Source organism: Serinus canaria, chromosome 3, assembly GCF_022539315.1.
Source record: "Serinus canaria isolate serCan28SL12 chromosome 3, serCan2020, whole genome shotgun sequence".
Classification (NCBI taxonomy): domain Eukaryota; kingdom Metazoa; phylum Chordata; class Aves; order Passeriformes; family Fringillidae; genus Serinus; species Serinus canaria.
The window spans coordinates 9,136,596-9,159,296 of record NC_066316.1 but is presented as its reverse complement, the minus strand read 5'-3'; the positions used below and the strand labels follow the sequence as shown (position 1 = coordinate 9,159,296).

The 22,701-nt window shown below is 43.5% G+C and overlaps 1 protein-coding gene across 1 annotated transcript in view; it reads right to left on the bottom strand.

Moving 5' to 3' along the window:
• ABHD12 (abhydrolase domain containing 12, lysophospholipase) overlaps positions 1 to 18,688 on the bottom strand; it is a 39,090-nt gene extending 20,402 nt beyond the window's left edge. Inside the window, exon 1 of the mRNA XM_009096135.4 lies at positions 18,452 to 18,688. Coding sequence (XP_009094383.2) covers positions 18,452 to 18,606 — 155 coding nt within the window. The 5' untranslated portion in view covers positions 18,607 to 18,688. The remainder of the gene's footprint in view (positions 1 to 18,451) is intronic.
• Positions 18,689 to 22,701: the final 4,013 nt, after the last annotated feature.

Sequence of the window (22,701 nt, the reverse complement as noted above, 5' to 3'; positions counted from 1 at the left end):
AGAACAATCTTTCCAAAAGGCATGAAATTATTAATCTCCCATTTGGCAATTCTTGGAGCTGACAAGCTAAACTTGCTTTAGACTAGAGCTAAGAGGGTTTAGCCACTGTCAGCCAGTTGAAATTGTCAAATAGAGAGCCTAAAGGCCTGTTTTTTACACATTTGTTCAAGAAAAATGAGTGTACACACAGAACTGGGATGGAAATAGTTTATTCATGTACCAAAATTTTCAAACTCTCAATGGCTTTTGTGGTCCAAAAGCCAAGACTCTCAGGAACACTTTTTCAGCACAGCAAAAATGGAGACATTCCACTCTCCCCCAGTCCCCCTAAGTTTTTGGCATGATTGCTAAGGTGCTCACAGGGAAGAGGAAATCCTCTTATTCATCCAAACCCTGCCTTCAGCACACTGCTACATGCCTACAAGTGCCTGTCTGCCTCCTCTCACCCTGGAACCACATTCTGGACTTCAGAAACACGTGCTGCCAAAATTAAAGCCCTTTCCTTCACAAGCTAAAACAACTGTCATTTCTCAAAAGGGGGAAAAATATATTGCTAAGGCACTGTCACCCAGCTGTGGCTGCAACAAGCCCACCTTGAAAGGTTCAACAGATTTTTATACTTCCCACAGCAAATTTGACAAAGAAGAGGTAAAGAACTCCATCAAGCTTCAGTGACATTTCCACACCTCAGGCCCACTTCCTTCAAATAAGAAAAGCAGAAACAGCAAAGGACTAGCAGAGGAAATGACACAAAACTGGGGCTTCAGAAGAAGAGTAGTGAGTACCAAAGCCTCAGACCGACCCACTTATGCCCACAACTTTGGGAAAAAAGCCCACACAACATTTTGTTTGGGCTAATCACTGAGCTGATCATTGCTCCCTACTCTCAGATTAAACCCAGCTTTCCACAGCCACCCCTACATCAGCACCTACCACCTATTTTCATAGCTGGGATGGATTTGTGGGAGACAAAGGGAGATCACTAAAGGACAGCTGACATTTAACTGCTGAGCAACTGAAATGTAATTTAGCTCTCTTCAATGAGAAAACTGTGTGGGTTTGTTAAAACATTTTGTCTGGTTATTTTTTTCACTTAGATCTACTCCCATTCATCTCTCCTTATTGGCAAAAAGGAAGTGGTTAAAGCTAAAAGGGGAGGTAACTCATTTTGGAGTGTCCATGACTTCAATTGCCTTAAACCAAGACACTCTGTCCTCACCAGCTTCCCAGTAAGAACCAGAGTACAGGTGAGCAGCCAGGCAGGATGGGGCTTTTCCAGCAAGTTTTCCTGCCTAGGGCATAGATCCTGCAGCAGCCAAAACCCGCTGTCCCAGGGGAATTTTGCATATGCCAGGATTTCACTGCTACAGAATAAAAACCCCACTCGCTTAGGAAGACAACAGAGCCAGGTCTTAACTCCTCCAGGCACAACCAGAGCACATCAAAACAGGGGCTCTTCAGTGATCTGGGTGGCAAAGCACTTCCCACAGCCCAGCCACAAGCTGGAACCAGGAACAGAAAACACTGAAGAGGACATTGTTCAAGTAAGGCTGTCAGAGCTGAGGAATGATTTCAGTTTCTCCTTTTTGGAGACTGAACTGAGGCATACCTTTCTCTGCTCCCATGCCCCATGTCAGATGCTAATCAGCAACATGACATTTACACCTCATCTCCAGGGAGATGTCTACTTACAATGTAACCAGGGCAAAGCTTCTATCCACCAGACAGCTTTTCTCCTGATAAATCCAAGAATATACACTGAAGTACAGACATTATAAATTTATCAGGTAAATCTTCAGTGAGCAATTTAGCTAAATTAAACTCCTATTGCTGGGTAGAAAAGCTATTTCAGGAAATCTATGCCATGCAAAAGGAAATTTTGGTGTGCTCAAGCAAAAGCATCATACTTGTCACCACCTTTTCACCAGAAAACTCAGCAGGTCTTAGTTGGAAAATAGAAGTGATGTAGAAAATAAGAAGCTGCAAACTGAAGAGATTTAAAAAGATCAGAAATTGATTTCCTGGAACAATAAAAGCAATGTGTAAAAAAACTCAAAACAAGTCACACAACATAGAATACCCAACCCCAAGTCAGCCCAAAATAAAACAAAATTCCCAGCATCACATTTTCCCCCCTGCATTTACCAAAGACTTTTTCCCATCATCTGGGTTCTGTCCAAACACAGGCAAAACATGAAGTAGTTTTTGCTTCATGCACTTTCCTGAAGTGAACATGGGAAAGTGTGGGAATCCACAAAATTAGAGGGTTTTGGGAAAGCTGCAAAAGGCAGGCCTCAGAGACAGCAGAACTGTGATTAGAGCTAAGCAATAGCCATGGGATAGGTCAGCAGAAAAACTACTTAAAAAGTAGAAAAGTACATTCCCTCTCTAGACATACTTAAGTCTGACAGAAGGAAGTCTTCTCTGGAAGTGTGACATCAGAAAGAGAAGGTTTTCCTCATAGCTTCCACCTGGATGAAGGTCCCACATTCACCCAGAACAAGCACATTCTGCCTTTGGGCACAGTGTCTGGCTGGCAAGGAGAAGCTGGGGGTCCTCTTGTGACAGCTTCTCCTGAGTGCAGCCCCCTCCTCTCCAGCAAACTTGGGAGGATTCATGAACAATGTCCAATCACCACAATCCTCTGCCATGCTCTTCCATCCAGATTCAGATTAAAATAATTTCTCCTGTAGATCATCCAAATGATTTCTACACCAGGAGCGTTTCCATTAGCATCTCCTGATCAGATGTGGTACCAGGGTGAAAGGGCAGGCCAAGGGTGAAGCAAGAGACTAAAACTGATCCTGTCAGAGCTGCAGCAGAGTAAGAACATTTATCAGAAGCACACACAGGCTGTGCTTGCAGTCCCTAAAGGATCTACAGACAAATGCACCCACAGCCCACCGTGCCCTTTGTGATCTGCCTGGGGCAAGAGTGAAACAAAACTCCCGCAGACACCAGAGCACGAGGCTGTTTGTTCAATAGTGACAGGGAATGTTGTCACTCTGGCTTGCCCTGGAGTCCCTCATGTCCCCAGCTCTCCAAACTAAAGCAGTTCCTGCAGAGCTCTCCCAGCAGGAACTCAGAGCACAGGATGTGGAAAGCCAAGAGCTTGATCACACAAGGTACCACCTGATCACCAGGTGACAGAAGTGACTTTATGGGTGGTAGAGGAAAAAACCAAAATACATGGCATAACAAGAACATATCCCCCCACCTTCCTAACAGAAAACAAAGGGAATTTAAAGGACTGGGATGCTTTTTTGGGGGTAAAAAGAGTTGTACCCAAAACAACCTATTTTACAACTTGGAAACTGCGACAGAGTCCCAAGGCATATAGGGGCACAAAGAAACAATACAGAAGCCATGCAAAAGGTAGGACAGCCCACACATCAGGTCCCTGGCAAGCCTTCCAGCTTTCCTTGCTAGCCTTGTTTTGATCAAGAGATGGTTTCTAGCCCAGGTAGGATTATTAAGAGCACTCACCTTCCTTTTCTGCAGAAAGCCTGGACAGTGGTGCTGCACAGGGCCCCTTGCAGGTCCTGAAGGATCATCCAATCTCTTTTTCCTCCACCACCTGAGCCACCCAATCCAATTAAGCTTTCATTTTATTTCACTTGTTCCTTCTCAAAAAGTTAAAAAAGAAGAAGGAAGAAACCTATCAGCCTTTCAGCTGCACATAGAGACAGCCTCACAGCTCCTGAATTTGAGTTCACATGCAGTGTCTCCTCTCTCCATCTGGACTGGGTACCAGCAGCTTTTGGACAGCTTGAGCAGCAACACTCAACAATGTAATTTTCCACAACAAGATTAATATGAGTTCTTTTCCCTATGGGTTTGCTGCAAAAGCTGCTTTATGTGCAGCTCAATGCAAACTGAAGTCCAGGGGTTTACCCTCCCCTGGTTTCTGGGCACAGTGAATTAACCTGCATGGGTAAACATCACACAACTCATTTTGGGCACTGCTATAGAATTCTCAATGAAAGCTGCAGCCAGCTCTTAATTCTGCTTCACTGTAGGTACTGTATAGGGAAAAGGGAGCTTGAATTGTAGAAAATTCATCCAATCCTGAATGATTGGATGAATTTTCCCTGAATCTATGAAAGCCAGTGGAAACAGTAGTATTTGCCAGAACTCTAAGCATCTGAGTAACTGATCCCTCCCTTTGGCACTAAGATCCCTTTAACAAGATGAGTTCTCTGCAAAACAACACAAAGAGAAAAATCAAATCCTCCAACTGCATCTTCCTATTCTAGGGATTAAGCAAACATCTGAAAAAAAGGTCAAACCCCAATCCTGGAAACACAAATGTAAAGGCATTGCTCTTTTACCCCCACCCCCAACTTGTTTCATAAAATAACTATAATATGTACAAAAACGGCATTCTCAGAGAATTTTAGTTTCAACCAAAGTTTTCCTGAAAACTTTTGCTCTTGGAAAGATCTGGAAAATAAAAAGAAAATTAGCTCTACTAGATTCCTTTGCCATCTCTTACAAGAAGTTACTTAAAACCTTGAACCTTTGCTCTTTCTGAAGAAATATTCTAGTCTCCCTTTCAAAAACTAAACTGCAGTATAGCACTACCCCACCAGAGAGGAGGCTGGGGGTGTACAAGAAGATGGGAGGGGACACAGCTGGAACAGGTGACCCCAACTGACCAAAGAGATATTCCAGACCATATGGCATCATGGATCAGCATACACAACTGGGGAAAGTAGTAGAAAAGGAGGGATATTCAAAGTGATGGTGCTTGTTTTCCTAAATAATCACTGGATTACTTAGGAAGACAACTACTAGTCTTAAAATGTGATTATTCCAAGCAGCTGCATGGTGCTGAGTCAACAGCTGGGGCTAAAACACAAGTATCACTTATTCAAAATAATGAAGGTACTCTATTGCACAGAGCCATGCAGAACAGATTTTTATAAGGATAAAGGACTCAGAGATTTTTCAGGCATCCAGCAGTGGAATAAATTGTTACTGACACATGCCATGTCTGTGAAAGACATGATCTGCTTTTTGATGTTTCAAAAAACAATCTGATCTTTCAGCTATTGGGATGAGGTAGGAAAGTCCAGGTACCTTATTTGTTCTTTGACAACTTTATAATTCAAGTACAAATCCATCTGCATGTAAACCCAAGCATTAAGAGTAGTTGGATCTGTTGTGTGGAAGTATCAGTCAATTAGTACAAAGTGTACTATTATTCTATGCCATCAAAGGTACAGAAGATGCAACAGGCAAGTTTACACCTGATCTTACTGCTCTCATCACTGTAGCATCCAAAATGTTCATCACTTGACTTAAAATCAGGGACTGTTTTAATCATGTCACAGATACATGAACAGCAAAGAGGCTACAGAAGATCCCAAGAAGTCACCCAGTCCCTTCTCCTCATCCTAGAAAAGACACACTACCTTACACAGATGTCCACTTAATTCCTCCCACAAACACTTGGCAAACTGTGACAGCCCACACTTCACAAACTCCCTCTGGTGACCCAGAACCGAGCTGAATGGGCTAAAACGTGCCAGGTTCATGCAACAAATCAGGCTGGCTGCATTCTCACTGAACAGTGATTTTTCACAGAAAATAAGGAGGTCTCAGAATACAAAGAAAGCTGAATAATTTGCCCACTAGGCAGAAACAGAAAAAGCTACCCAAATATCAAAATCTGGCAAAAGCTGCTAAATGCTCCTATTTGCATCAATGGAAAAGAGGGAGAGAGACGTGAATAAAACATTAAGCAAACCTTCTTAAATATTTGCCTTAAAAACTAGGATGAAGCAAGGTATTCAAGCCTCCATCAGCAGAGACCCAGCCCTGGAAAAGCTACAGTACTCCACAGTCTGACTGTACCCAGAAGCAAAGATTTGGGATGTTCAGCTATTTCTCTTTAAATTAAAAGACAATTAACAAGAATAATTGGCTTAATAAGGTGGGGGAAAGGCAACAAATTTAAAGCCTACGGGTTTTCATTTAAAAAATAACCAAAAAGACAAAAGAAAAGCAAGCTGAGCTTTTTGATAATCTCTTTAAACATGCAAGCTCTACCTTCAAGTTTCTCACAATATTGTGACAGCTTATTTTGTCAACAGACACACCACCATCAGTGATGGAAAGTAAAGGTGTCCCAACAGAGGAAAATATTCAAAACTGAGAAATTACAAGATGTCAATACACCCATAAAAATTTGAGTTTCCTGTCAAATGCTAACAAATAATTCTACCAATAAAAAACACTGCTGACTACTGAAATTTATTATTCTTTGGTACTATAACAGAATTTTTTTTTTTTTTACTGATTTGGATGTTGTTCAACTGAAGTACAGCAGAAAGCTACCATAAGCACTAACTTATTTCCTGTTTATAGCTGTATCACAGACAGACTGAAAGCTTCATACAGAGCTCCAGAGAAGTGCAGCATGTCAGCAAATAGAACCACAATGCTTTGTCTGCATGCTAACCAGCACTTTTAGCACCTCACCCCTTATTTTCCATTAAAAACGCCCCATCTAACATCAATTAAAAGACTACTGATGCTGCTTTTGGTTTGGCCCTCTGGAACTTCTACCATCTTTAAAAATCGCCCCAGATCACCTGCAGTCAGAGAAGTTACCTCAGTTCATTTGACAAGCTCTCCATGAGTAAACTATGCAGTTTATCCCACCTTCCATTCACTCCCACACCGATGCAGCCTGAAGCTGGTTAGTGAGGCCACAAAAAGAAACTCATTGTAGAAAAGACCCAACCCTGTATCTGCATTGTAACAGATAAATGCAAACACACATAAAATTAGCTTTTCAAATAGGTACATTTGTAGAGATGGTTTAGTACCTTAGCCTACAAACCATCTACTTTTGGTTGGGCTAAGAGCTTCAGGGCTGTTCCACCTCCCTGAATGCAGGTGAGGTCTGACACTTTAAGCTCCCAGATTCCCCCACTGTCCCCCACTTCACTACCTCATTCCCATCTTACAGCCCAGACTCTCACAGACTGCTTCTGTGCCTCCTTCTGATTAATATCAAGTGGTTAAGCATTAACTTAAAACAGTAAACAGCAAGAAGGAAGCTATCCAGCCAGTCAAGGATTTAAGCTCTGTCCCACCAAGAGATATAACTGCAAAGTAAAGGAGAGCGTCTCAATTTTTTTTAGGAGAGGCCATCAAGCTCCAGCTATTGAGACCCTCATAACCACATTTCAGGTTGGAGAAGAAGGAAAGACCAGGGTAGGACATGAAAGAATCAAGATCCTGATGCATCAAGTGGGGGAAATGTGGTATCAGCACTCAGGGTAAGAGGAAAGCACTGCTCATAGGTCGATAGCACTGAAATGCCAGCAAAGGTTATTCCAGGACTCAGAGCACTGCAGGAATAAACAAAAACAAAAACAAGCTCATGAAGGGAGGGAAAGGCAAGTCAGTGTACAGCATTAATGAGCAGAAATAACAGAGCAGCTTGCAGGTAATGTATGGGTCTTTGTCCATGGAACACACTTGCAAAAAACAGGACAAATTAAGCAAGGGAGGGAAAGGCTCTCACAAGCATTTAACAGGACAGGGACACGGAACACCTGACTTTTCCCCCATCAGCACCCCATCCCTTCCCAATGCCATGGCTTGGGCTCTCCTCTTCACAACCACTGTCTAAGCTGACTACCCTAAATGCAGTAATAACAGAGCTTGTCTGATTAAATCACTATGCATTGGCACATCCTTTGAAGGACAGGAGCTTGGAACATCAGTCTTGATAACTCTACATTACAATTGCATGAAATCTACAAGTATCACAGAGCAGGAGACAAGAATGGGCTGAACATTTGGCAACATAGCACCAATTTATTTTAAATGTATGCTGACAGCATGGCCTAAGCAGCAACTATGTTATTTCTCAATGCTTGGGTACACTGGCATTAGCATTAGTGTGAACTGCGTGTGACAAGATTAACCTGAAAGCTACATTTTAAAAAGGAAGGGGCAGATGCTACTGTCATTTTAAGTATGTAGCAAACAACAAATAATTAAACCCTCAGCAACTGAACAATTGACTTTTAGGACAGAAGAGCAGGCTTGGGGATTAGTGTCTTAAGGTTGTTGGCTTTTCCTGAATGCATCTTCTGCAACAGCCACTTATTTGTGCCCAAACCTTTCTGGTATGAGCCCTTGTTTAAATTCTACGGACATGCTTTCTCCAGAGCTCACCAGCAATGCTGCTGACACTAATCAAATCTGAATTCACCCACACTAGATTTTAGTCGAGCTTGGCATTGAGATACAACTGCGGTGGCAAGTACACTCCCTTCACAGTGTTTACTGAATTCTTAAGTTTTTTACTCATTTCACAGCTGGCAGCTGGTTTATATTAAAGGCTCAGCCCTCTCACTACTCTGTGAGCTGGGGAACACATTAGCTGCCTGCTACTGAAAGAGGAAAAACCAGAACATAAACACCAAAAGACAGAAACAGAACTGGAAGAGCAAAACAGAAGCTTGAAACCAGCCGAGTCTGGCTTCTATTGGAGCAGGAAATTCTCATTTCCTCCCAACCACACTCACCTTCATGGGGAGGAGTATCAAGGTGCACAAGCAGAGGTTCAAGAGCAGAACTAGTTCAGACAGATAATGCTCCACCACATCTCCTAACCTGCATTTAAAGCCATTTGCCTGCTGAATGCATATCATAATTGAGGCAGCACACAGTACAGCCAAGCCAATTCCCCCACCACCAATTACCACTTGCTAACGTGCTCTGAACCCGACAGACCTGCATGAGTGTGTTAACCTTGCAGCAAGAACAAGAATCCAGGTTCACTCTTTGTTCTTGTGGATACATGTGAGGGAACAGATCTGTATTTCCAAGCAGCACAGCTTTGTAACCATGAAATCACCTTTTCACATAGCAGTTCTTGTGAGGCAGCCACACAGCCTGAGAATTACCACTAGCAGCAGGCTCTGTGGCTCTGGCTTTCATCTAAATCACCTGAGCAAAAGATTCATTTGTGTATTGTCGACATTTTTCCTTCCAAATACATGAAAATGGTCATCTTATACTTTCCAGCTGAAAAAAAGCTCTACTTTTGCTGGCAGAGATCAGAAGCCATTCCTTCTCAGAAGCCTGAAGAAAAAGAATGTTTTTGTGTTAGCAGTGATACTGCCACCTTTTACATTCAGAACACATCGTTAGCAATACATTTTGATTACAATAGACCAACTGTTCCCCGCTGGAAGCATACAAGCAAACAAGAACATTAAACAATGCCAAAACATTACATATGCTGACTGTCAGCCCAGCACAGTTACATTCAGCTGGCAGTCACAGTGTCCTCTGTAATTGTGACCCGTTTAAAAAGGGAGGCTTAACAAACCCTGCATGGCCATAAAACAACAGCCATAGTTAAAGAACAGATGTAGGAGCAGATATAGAACTGCTGTTGGCCCTGACATATTTTGAACAGGGGGTCATTTTGCATATAGCCAGGCAGATTAATCTGTGTTCATCTGTGCTTTATTCGGGGATTCCAGCTCCAGCTATCATCTCGTGGAGGAAAGAACTCCAAAATGACAAAGGCTTAAAAAATTAAGGACAATTAAAACCAAAGCCATTGCTAACACTACAAAACCTTCAAGAGCCAACCCAGAAAACACAAACTCCAAGGTGAAAACCAGGTGCGAGAGTTTTTATTTAACTGCAGGGAAACAGATCCACAAAATATTCCTAGTTGGAAGGGACCCACAAGGATCATCAAGCCCAACTCCTGAGCAAATGGCCCATAGAGAGACTGAACCCACAGCCTTGGTGTCATTAGCACCATGCTCTGACCAACTGTGCTAAGCAGCACTTGTACATCAGCCTGCCAAAGTTTGAAATGAAATGTGCTCCCTACTCTGGTAGTGAAAAGGAGAAAATAATGCTTTATAAGAGACAGCCCAAGGCTATCTGAAACTGAAAGCAAAGGTCAGTCACTGCATTTCTGCTGGATCTGCAAGAACAAGAGAATGGGCTATTTCCAATGACTGTGTGCAATTCACAGTTTCCACATTCAGCAGTATAAAACTTGTATTGTCAGCTTTATTCCTGCTTCCTGAAGCTGCTCTGAAACTAATCAAAACTTTACAAAAAGTGAAATTGGACTGCTTTAAGGGAGAAAAGAGTGCCAGGCTTCCCTTCCTGAGCATTGTAAGAAGTCTTAACACCTATTCAGTTCTTAAACACCTTGAACACACTTGGCTCCACAAGCATGGATGCTGCAGCCTGGAAGCTCTGACTCCAAGTTTCCAGTTTACATCATCCTCATTAGTGTAGGCTCCTCTGTCTCAGAATAGTCACCCCAGGGGAAGCTTTACTGCCAGGGGAAGGGAAACCAGGCTCTGGATAGGGTAAATGCATTTTCTGTTCTCTGCTCTGTGCTTGCACAATGCCACTGAAGAGTACCCTTCCAAAAGGGTTTCTTCAGTTATTCACATATTCTTCAGTTTATTCATTTCTTCAGCTATGCCACATGAAATCCTTTATTCTGCACACTTTCAGTAAAAAGGGAGATGAGACTTCACATGACCTTATGGCCCTTATTACTCAACACTAATCTCTTTTTCAAGAGGAATTAACAACCATTTCAAGTGAGTACAAATTGGACAGATAGTTTTGAACGAGGGCAGCCCTGGGACTTATCTCAAATGTTTTCAAGTGTTTGTGTTTTAGAAGTTAATCTTCTAGTCTAACAATCTTTTCTATTGCTCTATTTCTCAGTAAGAGTTACAATCTTGAAATAAATCTGGGTTAAACAAACACTTTGATTTGGAAAGTAAATAGTCATGGTTCCTGTTAGCTCAGTGAATGATCAAGGCACGTGATAGAGTCTAAAATTAGGAAATTCTGTCTGAAAGTTTGAATTGCCTTTAATAAGAAAGAGACAGATTTCTGGAGCCAAGTGTTGCGCTAGTTTCACCAGAGAAGAGAAAGAGAGAAGGAAGGAGATGTGTGCCAGCAAGGCAAAAGTCCACAGCCTAGGTGGCAGCCTCACTGTCTGGATAAGGGATATTCAGGACACATGACAGCTTACAGAGGTGACTTACCTAGAACAGCTTCACACTCTGTCACCATCCTATCCCTGTTACAAACCTTACCCTCTCTCCCCCACCATCCTGCCAGCTTTACTTGTGTCCTGGTGACCTTTTCACTATTTGGCCATATGCTCTGAACTGCTGACTTCCCTATCCATCAACCCTTAACAACCCTCTCCTCCTCCCACGTTTATCAATAGTAACTGATAACCAACTCATCCTTGGGATGATTGATATATAAAATTACACACCTTTGAACTCAAGCATCAATCCCACTCTGATTTCCCAGTTGTTTCTCTCTCCATTGAGCCAATTCTCAATAGAGATATCACGCTTTCCATTAGCAGTGCAAGCAATGTCAATAAAACTACAGCACAAAGTCAAGTGCTTTGGAGAAACAATTTTACTGCTGATACTTTGATCAACCAGGCCATAATCTTGACAAACCTGTCACATTTTAGCGTCCTTCCACAGGACAGATCTACTTTCATTGGTATATATATATTTAGCTGTTAAATCTTCTTCCACTGAATTCCAAATTAACTCTTGCAATTTAAATTGCACTGACTCCACCTCAGACTAATGGCTTTAAAGTCTCCTAGGTCTCCTGTTACCCTTTTAATACAGCTGAAGCACTTTCTTTTAATCTTCTTGTGGTACTGATTCAGTCACGGCTACATTAACATAGTGCTCTCACATTACATCCTCAGTAAACTTCCCTTGCTTGCAGTCACTCACTCACTCCCCATGTCAGAAGCCAGCTGCTGCTGGAGCTCCAACACCAGGACACAGCACAGCTACCCACTGAGCTCACAAAACCCCAGGTTTTATAGGGGAATTGCTGTAGAATTCACTAATTTCACATCCTGACATGATTGCCAAAATAATCTGACCTGCCCTTCAGGCCTAGGAGGATAAAGTAGCTTGGCTGCAGCCTCCTAAGCAGGCACTGCTCCTTTCAAAGGAGCCCAGACTCAGCTGGCAGCACTCTTCAAATACAGCAGAAGTCCTGCTGGGGTACACCAGGCCTCTTGAACATTCAGCAGAAAGAGGATTCTGGAGAGAAAATGATGTCACCATCATTAGTTTTAATAAAAACACCACAATGCCCTTTTCACCAAAAAGAAACACATCTACACTGCATCCTGGAGAAAACCTACAGATTCACTGCAGTGACCTGTGACTGCATCTGCAGAGAACTTGATTTCTGGCTCAGCAACCACATGCCAGAAAGGACAGAAGAGAAGGTGACAATGCTGAGAAGACCCTGATCTCCAGAGGCACCTTCACTCCAGAGATGACAGGGAAGCCCTGTAGGTCCCAGGAGTTAGCAAGCCCAAGGGAAGTATACTCAAACAAGCAGAGGCAATTCATACAGCTCCCAAGTAGAAAGTACTGTAAAGTAGCAGCAATTAGCAATAACATGGTAATTATTAATTCAGACATAAGCCATCAAAGCAGAGCAACTGAACCCAGGGGCAAGTACGATGTCAAAAAATATGGTACTACAAGGAAATCAGGAGTTTAGGGAGACCAGCACAAAACCAGAGGGCAAATTCTCTTCAGCCTGAACATTCCTGCTTGAGCAGAGGTCTCTGTGAGAAATAGTGGGACTTGAGGAAACTGCTCAGAGACTGAAAGACACAACAGAGGAGGTGCAGCACAAAAAAAATGCTGTGCTCTTTTACAGAAAATCCAGAGAGGCTCATGGGTACACTGGATCCAAAGAAAGAAATTTTATGTCATACAGACACACCTGCAGGAGGATGCTATGAGACTCAAGGGATGCTTAAGAGAGTGAACCACACCTGGTTAACACCAAAAAAAACCGCAAAGTCAGTGATGAAAATGGTGAACAAAAGATAGGCTGTAACAGTAACACACTGAGGCACAGAACTGCTACATGTCAACAATACGGCTTCATAAATCTTTACATTAAAAAAAATGTATTAAATTAAAACAACCCACAATAATAAAACCAATAATTCCTCACATTACAGGGAATATTGCTATTTTTGCCAAATGACTAATGTGTCATTGAGAAAGAGTGGGGAGAAGATGAGCACAAGGAAAGAGAATTATAATGGCTGGAAAAGATGAGCAAACTGGGAAGAGGCTGCAGAGAACGAATACCTAATGGCCCAAATTGGTAACCTGGGAGAAATTCAGAGGCATTCCCCAGGCATAAGCTGCCAAAATGGCTGACAATGCACAGGACAAAACAAGAGGCAGAGCTACTGTGATACCCTTCAAATAAATAATTAAAAAAATAAAAAAGGCAGACATGCATGTGGAAAAAGTTACACAACCCTATTTCTGACATATCTGAGCAAAATAATACCATGAGTTCTCTTAAAGAGAATTGCAACAAAAAAAAACCCAAACTAAAAAACCCAACAGAACCAAAACCAAAAAACAGCCACACACACTAAAAAAAAAGTCCTCACACAAAGGAAACTGTTTTTTCATATTTTACCCATTGGAGGGACTGTGATTCAACCTCTATTTACTATGAAAGAAAGAACAGGCAAGCAACTGGAAACCATTTCACAGCTCCTTTGTGAACTCTGCTCAAGAAAAACTGAAATAGAGGCAGTTACCCAGTAGGATGGTGGAATTGGCGAAAAAGCAGCATGACTGATGAAATATCTCTATGCAGGCAGCCTCCTTCCTCTTTTGAAAGCCCTGACAAGTAACTGGTTTAACCTGAAGACAGCAATTAAGAGAGACAATAGCATAAAATTCACTTGAGGAAAAAATAACCCTTAAATATATTGATGAAAACTTGCAGGAGAACAATTCAAGTATTTGTCATCTCTGCTACAATGGAACAGACTGGAATAATCATAAAAGACTCTGCAAATGCTTCTAAAAAAGTAACATCAGAAGAAAGGGGGCTAGGTCTAGAGATAAAAGGATGGGGCACTGAGAGGACAGAGGGGCAGATAATAGAGATGGCCAAGTTTTCTGTCAGAGGGAAGATAGCACTGGTTAAATCCAAAGAGACATGGGAAGGCATGAAGCACTTCAGCTGCTGGGGCAGGATGGCACCAAGGGTCACCACACATTGCATTTGACACGCTCCAGCACACTCACTGTTCCAGGGAAATTCAGCTGCATCACAGGGGAAGACACAGGCAGCCTGCTGCACCCTCTTCCCTTCAGCACCTCCCTGCATGTCCATAAAATACCCAGGAAATGCTGTAAAAGCAACCTGCTGCCTCCCAAGAGCTAGCTGCACCACAACAGACAAGAACAAGGCTGACTACAGTGGAACTGAAACTACATCAAATTGTAGTGTCAGCCCAAAAACACCCAGCTTGTGGGATGCACACGCTGGACAGCCACTGGAAGGGTCCCAAAATGACCCCTGGCAGGGACTTGTGCCAGCAGCAGGGGGTCTCCCGAAGCAAAGGTACCAGGGACAGCTGAAGGGACAGCAGCTTCTCCAGCAAGGCAGAGCACAGAAGTATCAAGGAACAAAGCTCACACACATGGGATTTGAAGCACTTCACTGCTCCACAGCATGGAAAGAGACAGGAAAAAGCTCTAACATTTGTAGCAAACAAGTGTGTGTAGGAGAATGGCAAAATTCACACTTCAAGTCTATAGTCTGACTATTGATTGGGATTAAATGAGGATCAGATAACCACGAGGTCACAGAAGTGAAGGGTAACATGCATGTGACCTTTTATCACCAGGATCAGGATTCAGCAGAAATGAGACAGGAGAATTTGCTCTGGTATCTAATGTCAGTATTAAGCTAATTTGATTTTCTCTACTCTCTGTACTCCCACATAAAGGTTTTCCACATCTATGGCTGCTCAAACACATTTGCTCAGAACAGAACAGCCACCGACCACAAAAATGAGTCACAGCAAGTGCCCAAAACACAATGCTACCCTAATATCCACCTAGCACTTACAACACTGTCACCTGGAAAATGCCTCACAACAGAAATGTTAGAGGAATGGCCATCCACACAAAACATTCATACCAGGAAAAGCAAGCACTGCTTATTATTTCTTTATTTACTGCATTATTGCATTTAATAATTTCAGACAAAACAGCTCCTTTAAAAAAAATCATGCTCTTTTAAAGGAGCAACTTGTAAAGTGCTTAGGTAAACACCATAGTAGATATTACTGCTATCTATGGAAGAAAATGGAAATACCTATATTTGTTCATTTCTGGTTGTAAACCACTTGAGAAAACCACACTGACTGCACTACGCACTAGCCAAAGCCACATAAATCTTATTTATCAGATATCCATCTCCATTACACTTTGAAGCACATGCACACACTTTCTGTAACAGAGTAGTTGCCAGTCAAAATGCACAGCCACCTCTTTAGAATGAGTTTCAGCTCCTGGATGAATGAGCACATTGTGATGGTATGACTGAACAAAAACTGAGGGACAAACGCAGTGCTGGTAAAATTCAAAAATACTGCTGTAAGAACAAACTGCTGCTGGTAGTAAGCCAGCACTGTATCCCATAAAGATCACCTAGGGTGCTATTTAGCCTTTGATGAGGAGCTGGATGTGAGCAGGAAAAGCTGTGCTGGAGAAGGGCACACAGCAGCCTCCTGGTCACTGCTGCAGTTGCAGACACAGCTGCCTCTGCAGCCCCCCCGCCCCGTGCTCCTGACCCATGGAATATGCCACATGATCAGCCCTTGGCTGCACAACTACACAGCCACTCCACGTTCCTGGGGATTGGTTTGCCTTGCCAGCCAGGGGCTTGTATAGTTTACAAATAAGAGATAGAAACCCACAGAATGAAGCCAAACATATGTGCTGCTTCCCCAAGCCTGCAGAGGCTAAAGAACAGCAGCACGAAATGCAGACAGCCCAACTTCCCCTTCAACACAGCATTCATGTGTTCATTTTGACTATTTCATCAAGGAGCAAGCTAAGAATAGTCTGCTGTGGTACAAATCTCCAATTTCAGATGTTATGCCACCTCAGAAACCTTGCAGCTGAATTTTCACCTTACAGCTTTGGCAAGCTGGGGAGTAAAGCTGATGTAACCCATTGAAAACAACAATCAAGCACTACTTTTATTTCCAACAGTATAAGGAATGCTGCAATAACAGCATGACCTTGCATATTAAAATATGATGATCTAGATGGTGTAACAGCAACTTGTTGGCCACATAACTGACCAGAGCCAGGGTAACTGCCCTGGGGAGGTCACTGCATGCATTGCCCCATGTTCTTTCTTAAACATTCCCTGCTGTCCACCAAAGGTGGAATATGGAGCTAGAAGGTTGTCTGAACTGACTCAGGGTGACTGTTCTGGACAAGAACTTTATCTCTGGGCATCATGCCTTCTCCTGCATGCTCAGATTCAGCAATGAGTTTGTTGTCCCATAAAAAACACTGCTGGAAGGTATTGGCAAACAGAGACATTTTGCCTGCAAACCACTCTCTGAAGGCTCACAAGGTGAGGAAGTCAGAGGAGGTTAACTGAAAGTCAGTAAGAAAGGTAAACAACACAGGATAGTTAAAAAAAAAAAAATCACAGATATTTCAAAACGTGGAAAAGGAAAAGCCAGCTCCAAACAAGATTTTCCTACAATGTCACAAGTTTGAGAAACACTGCTGTGTGGAATATAGTACCTGACCCAAAAAGGACAGGGGGAGGTGGGAGGCAGAAAGCAGGAAGGAAGGGCCAGAATCCATGTAGTACTTCAGGAATTTCTGAAACAGGCTTCAAAAGCAGAATATGGAGAAAAATAAGGAAAGCTTGACTGCTGACCGTTTTCAAATGTGTAAATGGAGAAATAAACGCAAGAATATTTCTCACAGACAGGATGTGCTTTCCCTATTTTTAGCTCGGCCCTCCCAATACAGCTGTGCTGTGTCTGGGATCCACAAAGCACCTGCCTGCCTGCCAGACCAAGCCAACAGCCTGCACTCAGTGCTCTTAGGGCTTGCCCAATGCTCTCCACCGACAGAGCATTTCCATTTGAGTAAAAGGTGCTTGAGTGCCATTCATAACGCTGAAGAAGCCAGCAAGCCATCACTCCAGTGCCACTGGTCTAGAAGACATCCACTTGGACAAAGAGAATAGATGTGCCAAATTTCAAAATGTTATAAAAGCAGAGCACTGTCGCAGTTTGATCCACTGCACAGTCATGGAAACTGAGAGATCAACTCAGCGCCATTTTCAATTACCAAAAGCTTGTCATAACATGTACAGAGCAGTGACAGCATCCCAAAGGTTTACCTCCAGGGCACAAAATTAAACAGCTATTACCCAATATGAGAAATCACATTTTAAAGCCTCTGTCTTTGAACATGACAAAGTATCCACAGCTGAAGTATCCACAGCTCTTTTCAAATGCTAATTTTGTCTATGAGAACAGAAAAAAAATCTCAGAAAATTTAGCAGAGAAACATCCACAATAGCTCATTTACTAGAAATGCACTGATAAGCACCTTTTTTTTTTTTTTTTTTATTTGGCTGATGTATTGCTGAAGCACAGCAATTTGGTTTCAGATACCCAAACCACATAGCTATTCTACACATTCTTCACACTTTCAAAACACAAAGAACACCACCATACTGGTTTAGGGAAAACTAAAAGCTTGTATCTCGACTCGAAGCTGCAGAGGGCCAGGGAGGCAAGGCTCCATCGTGTATTGCATCTCCCCAAAATCTTGCACGATGAAGGGTCCAGGTGATAAGCACCTTCTATTGCTACAGCCTTTTTAGAAAGGCACACGAACATTTCCCCACTATAAATATGCACAAAACGTTTAAAACGTTAACATACCCGGCAAAAAGCCACGGCTAAACTCCTTCCAACAGTCACGCGTGTCAGCTTCTCCTACTGACCCCTAAATCTGATTCATTTATGGGAATGAGCTGACTTTGACAGCCACCAGCTTCTCCCAAAAACGCAGACATCCTACCTGCAGGGCCCTGCTGCTCCACATACGCTCTCCGACGGAAAGATTCCGTGCTAGCCTTTTTTTTTTTCGGGAGAACGCCTGCCTGCTCCAAAGGGGAACAGAGGCAGCAGCGCCCAGGTACGAACACCAAACCCCTCCCATCCTTGCCTGGCTCGCCGGTCCCGTTACCGTCCCGCTCTCCGACCAGTCCTTTGCCCCGAGAAGGGAAGGCACCGCGGGGCCGGCACCTGCCCTCCTGGCACACCGGGAAACCAGGGAAAGCCAGAAAAGCCAGGGAAAGACAGGGGAGCGGGGCTGAGCTGGGCACCATCCTGGGCCCGCGTACCTGTCCGTCCCGCGGGCTCCTCGGCCCGTCCCTTCTGCTCGCAAAACCCAGCCCCGCTGCCGTCCCGCTCCCCGGCAGGCTCACGATGCCCCCGAGACGGTGACACAGGGATAACAAAGCCCGGCGGAGCGACGGCGGCGCTCACCTGCCCAGCGGTCGCTTCATGCCCTCGGCGGTGGCGGCGGAGGAAGGCAAGCGCAGGCTTCGCCTCAGGCTACAGCCTTTGTCGAGGGGCCCGGGCACGGCGGCAGCGGCGGCGCGCTCATGCTCCACCGTGACCGACTCGTTGCGTTTCCTCATGCCGGGGCGGGGGCGGCAGTGGCGGCGGCGGAGACGGCGGCAGCGGAGCGGGGCCGCGCTCACTCGCCGCGCGCCCTGCCCGGCACTGCCCGGCCCCGCCCCGAGGCCCGCCCCGCCGGCGCGTCCGCCAATCCCCGCCCCCGGCCGCGCCTCTCGCCCCGCCCCTCTTCCGCCCCCGCCAATCCCCTCCTCGGAGTGGCTGCGGCGCCATCTCTACTGCGGGCACGAGCCCGGCCGCCATTTCGCTGTGGGCCGGGGCGGGGAGGGGGCGGCGCTGCTGAGGGCGGGAGCTGTGCGGGCCCGTGAAAGAGCCCCCTATGAAAATCGCCAATCGCTTGTTTTCAAAGTTTTAAAAGTTTAATAGTAATAAAATGGTTATAGAAATAGCAATATAATTAGAGTAATAAAAATTTGGACAGTTTGGATTAGGACAATATGAGACAATAGAAACAAAGAGTTACGGACAGTCCGGGTACCTCTTTCTGGGCAAAATAAGCCCGAAAAAGGACCCACATTAACAGAGGATTAGCCCTTAAAAACAACAGCCTGCTGCATATTCATACACCTCATCCATGATGCATAAATTCCATTCAAACACAGGATTCTGTCTGGGCAGTGTCAGCTTCTTCCTCTGAATCCTGACGGCGTCTTCAGGGCTGAGCAAGGCAGGAAGAAGTTCGTTTGTTCTGATCAGAGAGCAATAAATTCTTTTTCTCTGAAAGATTTAGGTGTCCTGTGGCTGCTATCTCGGTGTGAGTCCTTTCTTTCAAAAAGTATCCTACACAGCATAGTTTCTATTTTAACTTTTTGTTATAACCTAAAACTCTATTTAACACACTACTTAAGAGAATTAATACAGCATAACTTTCCAACATAACACATATAGTATTCATTTTAATATTTGCAAACAGCCAATCATAAAATACACATTTTTTCACACGGCACGGCTGGTTCAGGGATGTGGGGAAGAGTCAGAGCCAAGCTACTGATAGAATCAGCAGTGGGAACAGAGACAGGGAGGAGGTTCTTGGATGGAACAGAATTGTTATGATACCACACTGGAAAGTAGGTACTTGTGCCTAAAGAGGCACCACACAGGCAAAGCAAGGAAGTTACAGAGCTTCCCTGGCTCTGTGCTGTGAAAAATGCGTATTTCATGATTAGCTTTTTGCAAATATTGAAATGAATATTATATGTGTTATGTTAGAAAGTTATGTTGTATTAATTCTCTTAAGTAGTGTGCTAAATATAGTGTTAGGCTATAACAAAATGTTAAAATAGAAACTATGCTATGTAGGATACTTTTTTTCTAAAGAAAGGACTCACAACGAGATAGCAGGCACAGGACACCTAAATCTTTCAGAGAAAAAGAATTTATTGATCACTCCTCAGAACAAACGAACTTCTTCCTGCCTTGCTCAGCCCTGAAGACGCCGTCAGGATTCAGAGGAAGAAGCTGACACTGCCCAGACAGAATCCTGTGTTTGAATGGAATTTATGCATCATGGATGAGGTGTGTGAATATGCAACAGGCTGTTGCTTTTAAGGGTTAATCCTCTGTTAACGTGGGTCCTTTTTCGGGCTTGTGCTGCCCAGAAAGAGATACCCAAACTGCCCATAACTCTTTGTTTCTGTTGTCTCATATTGTCCTAATCCAAATGGTCCAAATTATTATTGCTCTAATTGTATTACTACTTTTATAACCATTTTATTACTATTAAACTTTTAAAATTTTAAAAACAAGTGATTGGTGTTTTTCATACAGGCAAGGCAAGAAAGTTACAGAGCTTCCCTGGCTCTGTGCACATCCTGCAAAGTGTGGAATATGTGAAATTTTTCTTAAGAAAGGAAGTTCTTAGATGTTTGATCTTTGTATACTTTTAAGCCTAGTCAGCAAGAAAGCCCATTTTCCATGTGTTAGAAAAACAAATTACTGCCTTGTTAAAGTTTAGGTCCTAAGGTGTTTCAGTGATCTCAGATCTAGGGAGACATTAACAAAAATTTGGAAAAAGGGACACCTGCTGACAGTGGAGACAATTTATGGGCCACAAAGACACCTGGAAAAACTCCCAAAGGAACCAAGGAAGAACTTAATAAAGCCAGCTTAGCAATTGTCCTGTAATCAGCTGCAACTGGGTAAAATGTAATTCTGTCAGGGAATTACATCTGAGGCCATCACAAGCCCAAGAAAGACACAAATCCAGAAGAAGAGAAAAAGTGGGAGTGCAAACTAATTAGCATGAGAAGCATTTCTTCTGAATTGTTGCCGAGTGATCCTGTACCCCAGATTCCAGAGAAATACAGAAATTAAATAATCCCAAGAGGTACTGAACCAAAAGGGAGGAAGCAATTCTTAAAATACCAGCCTGTACTATCTGGCAGTTACAGACAACTAGCAGAAAGCAATGTGTAATGAACTGATATGTGTTCTATCTTGTTTCTACAAGCTTCTCCTAGCATTTGAGATTTTCAGAAATTTTCTCTTGATAAGATCATAGTTGCAGAAATTTTCAGCCAGGCTTTTGGAAAGACCGGTTCTACTTTTGCATGCTTTGAGCAGCAAAAGTTCTCGTCCATTTATTTGATTTTGTTCCATTTTCTATGTCTCATTGGGAAGACCGAGTTCTGCAACTGAGCATTGTCAGGAGCTTTGTCTGGTGACAACGTCATGAGTGGTGGTCACTCCAAAAGCAAAGGCTGTATGGTGCTTGGGAGTGGCAGTGTAGTGCTGTGAGGAGGGAATTGCCAGCTGCTCCACAGGCTTTGAAACAAGGGGGACATTCTCAGCTGTCATAAAGCCTCTGAAATGTCTCAGAGTGAAGTTTACTACTGAGGACAACTAAGAAAAATTACTTGCAATCAGTCTCTGTGGGGTGAGTCTTAATACCAGTTGGCTTTTTCTCTGTGCTAGAAAGGAACAAGTATTTTCTTGTGAAGCCCTTAAACTAATCTCATCATTTCTAAATGCTTCCCTTCCTTAACTACATAGGTGTACAAACAGATGTTTGCTTGGTCTCTCCCATCATAGAAGATACTTAAGATTAGGGAATCACTGCTTTTTTTTTTTTTTCTTTTTTTAGTGTTATGTCCTCTGGTACACAGAATATTGAATTGTAGAACCATACAATCGTTAGGGTTGGAAAAGACCCTCAGGATCATCAAGTCTAACCATTAGCTCAGCATCACTGTGTTCACCAATAAACCATGTCCCCAGATGCCACATTTAGACATTCTTTGAGCACTTCCAGGATAGTGACTCCACTCTGAGCAGCCCATTCCAGAGTCTGACCCTTTCAGTGATGAAATTTTCCTCCTCTAAACCTCTCCTGGGAAAATGGCACTTGAGGCTCTTACCTGTTGTCCCATCACTTGTGACCTGGGAGAAGAGGCCAACCCCCACCTCACTATAATTTCTTTTCAGGAATATGTAGAGAGCAGCAAGATCTCCCCTGAGCCTCCTTTTCTCCAGGCTGAAGAGTTTATGGGCACTCCTTGCAGCACTCCAGTTGTGTGAGTCATCCCACCAGTATGAAGTTCTTCCATTTGGGATCAGTACTTGCCCTCCTGACTTATTGTGGGCCCTTCTGTGAGTTATCCTCAGAAATTACCATACACACACCAGAAATCAATGCACAAGATCCATTCTGAATTCCAAATTAACCCCCATGGTGGAATTCTGGTCAACTTGAGAGATTGTTGAGGCAATAGTCCACTACAAACTTTACTTCTACTGCTGTTATAAGCAACCCAGGGTGAAATTCTGCCATCTGTGGTCAACAAATACTGGATCTGAACAATGCAAAACAGGTGAGGAAATGTGCTGACACAGGATTTCTTACCAGCCAGAAGTTCTACAAAACATGTACAGGAAGAACAGGAAAATCGAGTCAGAGTAAAGGTTGGGAAAGAATTTGGGATTTCTTAGCTCAAGGCATGAACAAAGATTACAAATAGAGCAGTAGTAGAAACTATTGCTATGGGCAAGGACACATTCCAAAGAGTTTCTGTATGTGTGGAGTGATCCCAAAGAGGTCTGGAGACAGACCATGGGGCAAGGATACAGCCTGCTGGACTACACCAGTGTCAAGCTCCTTC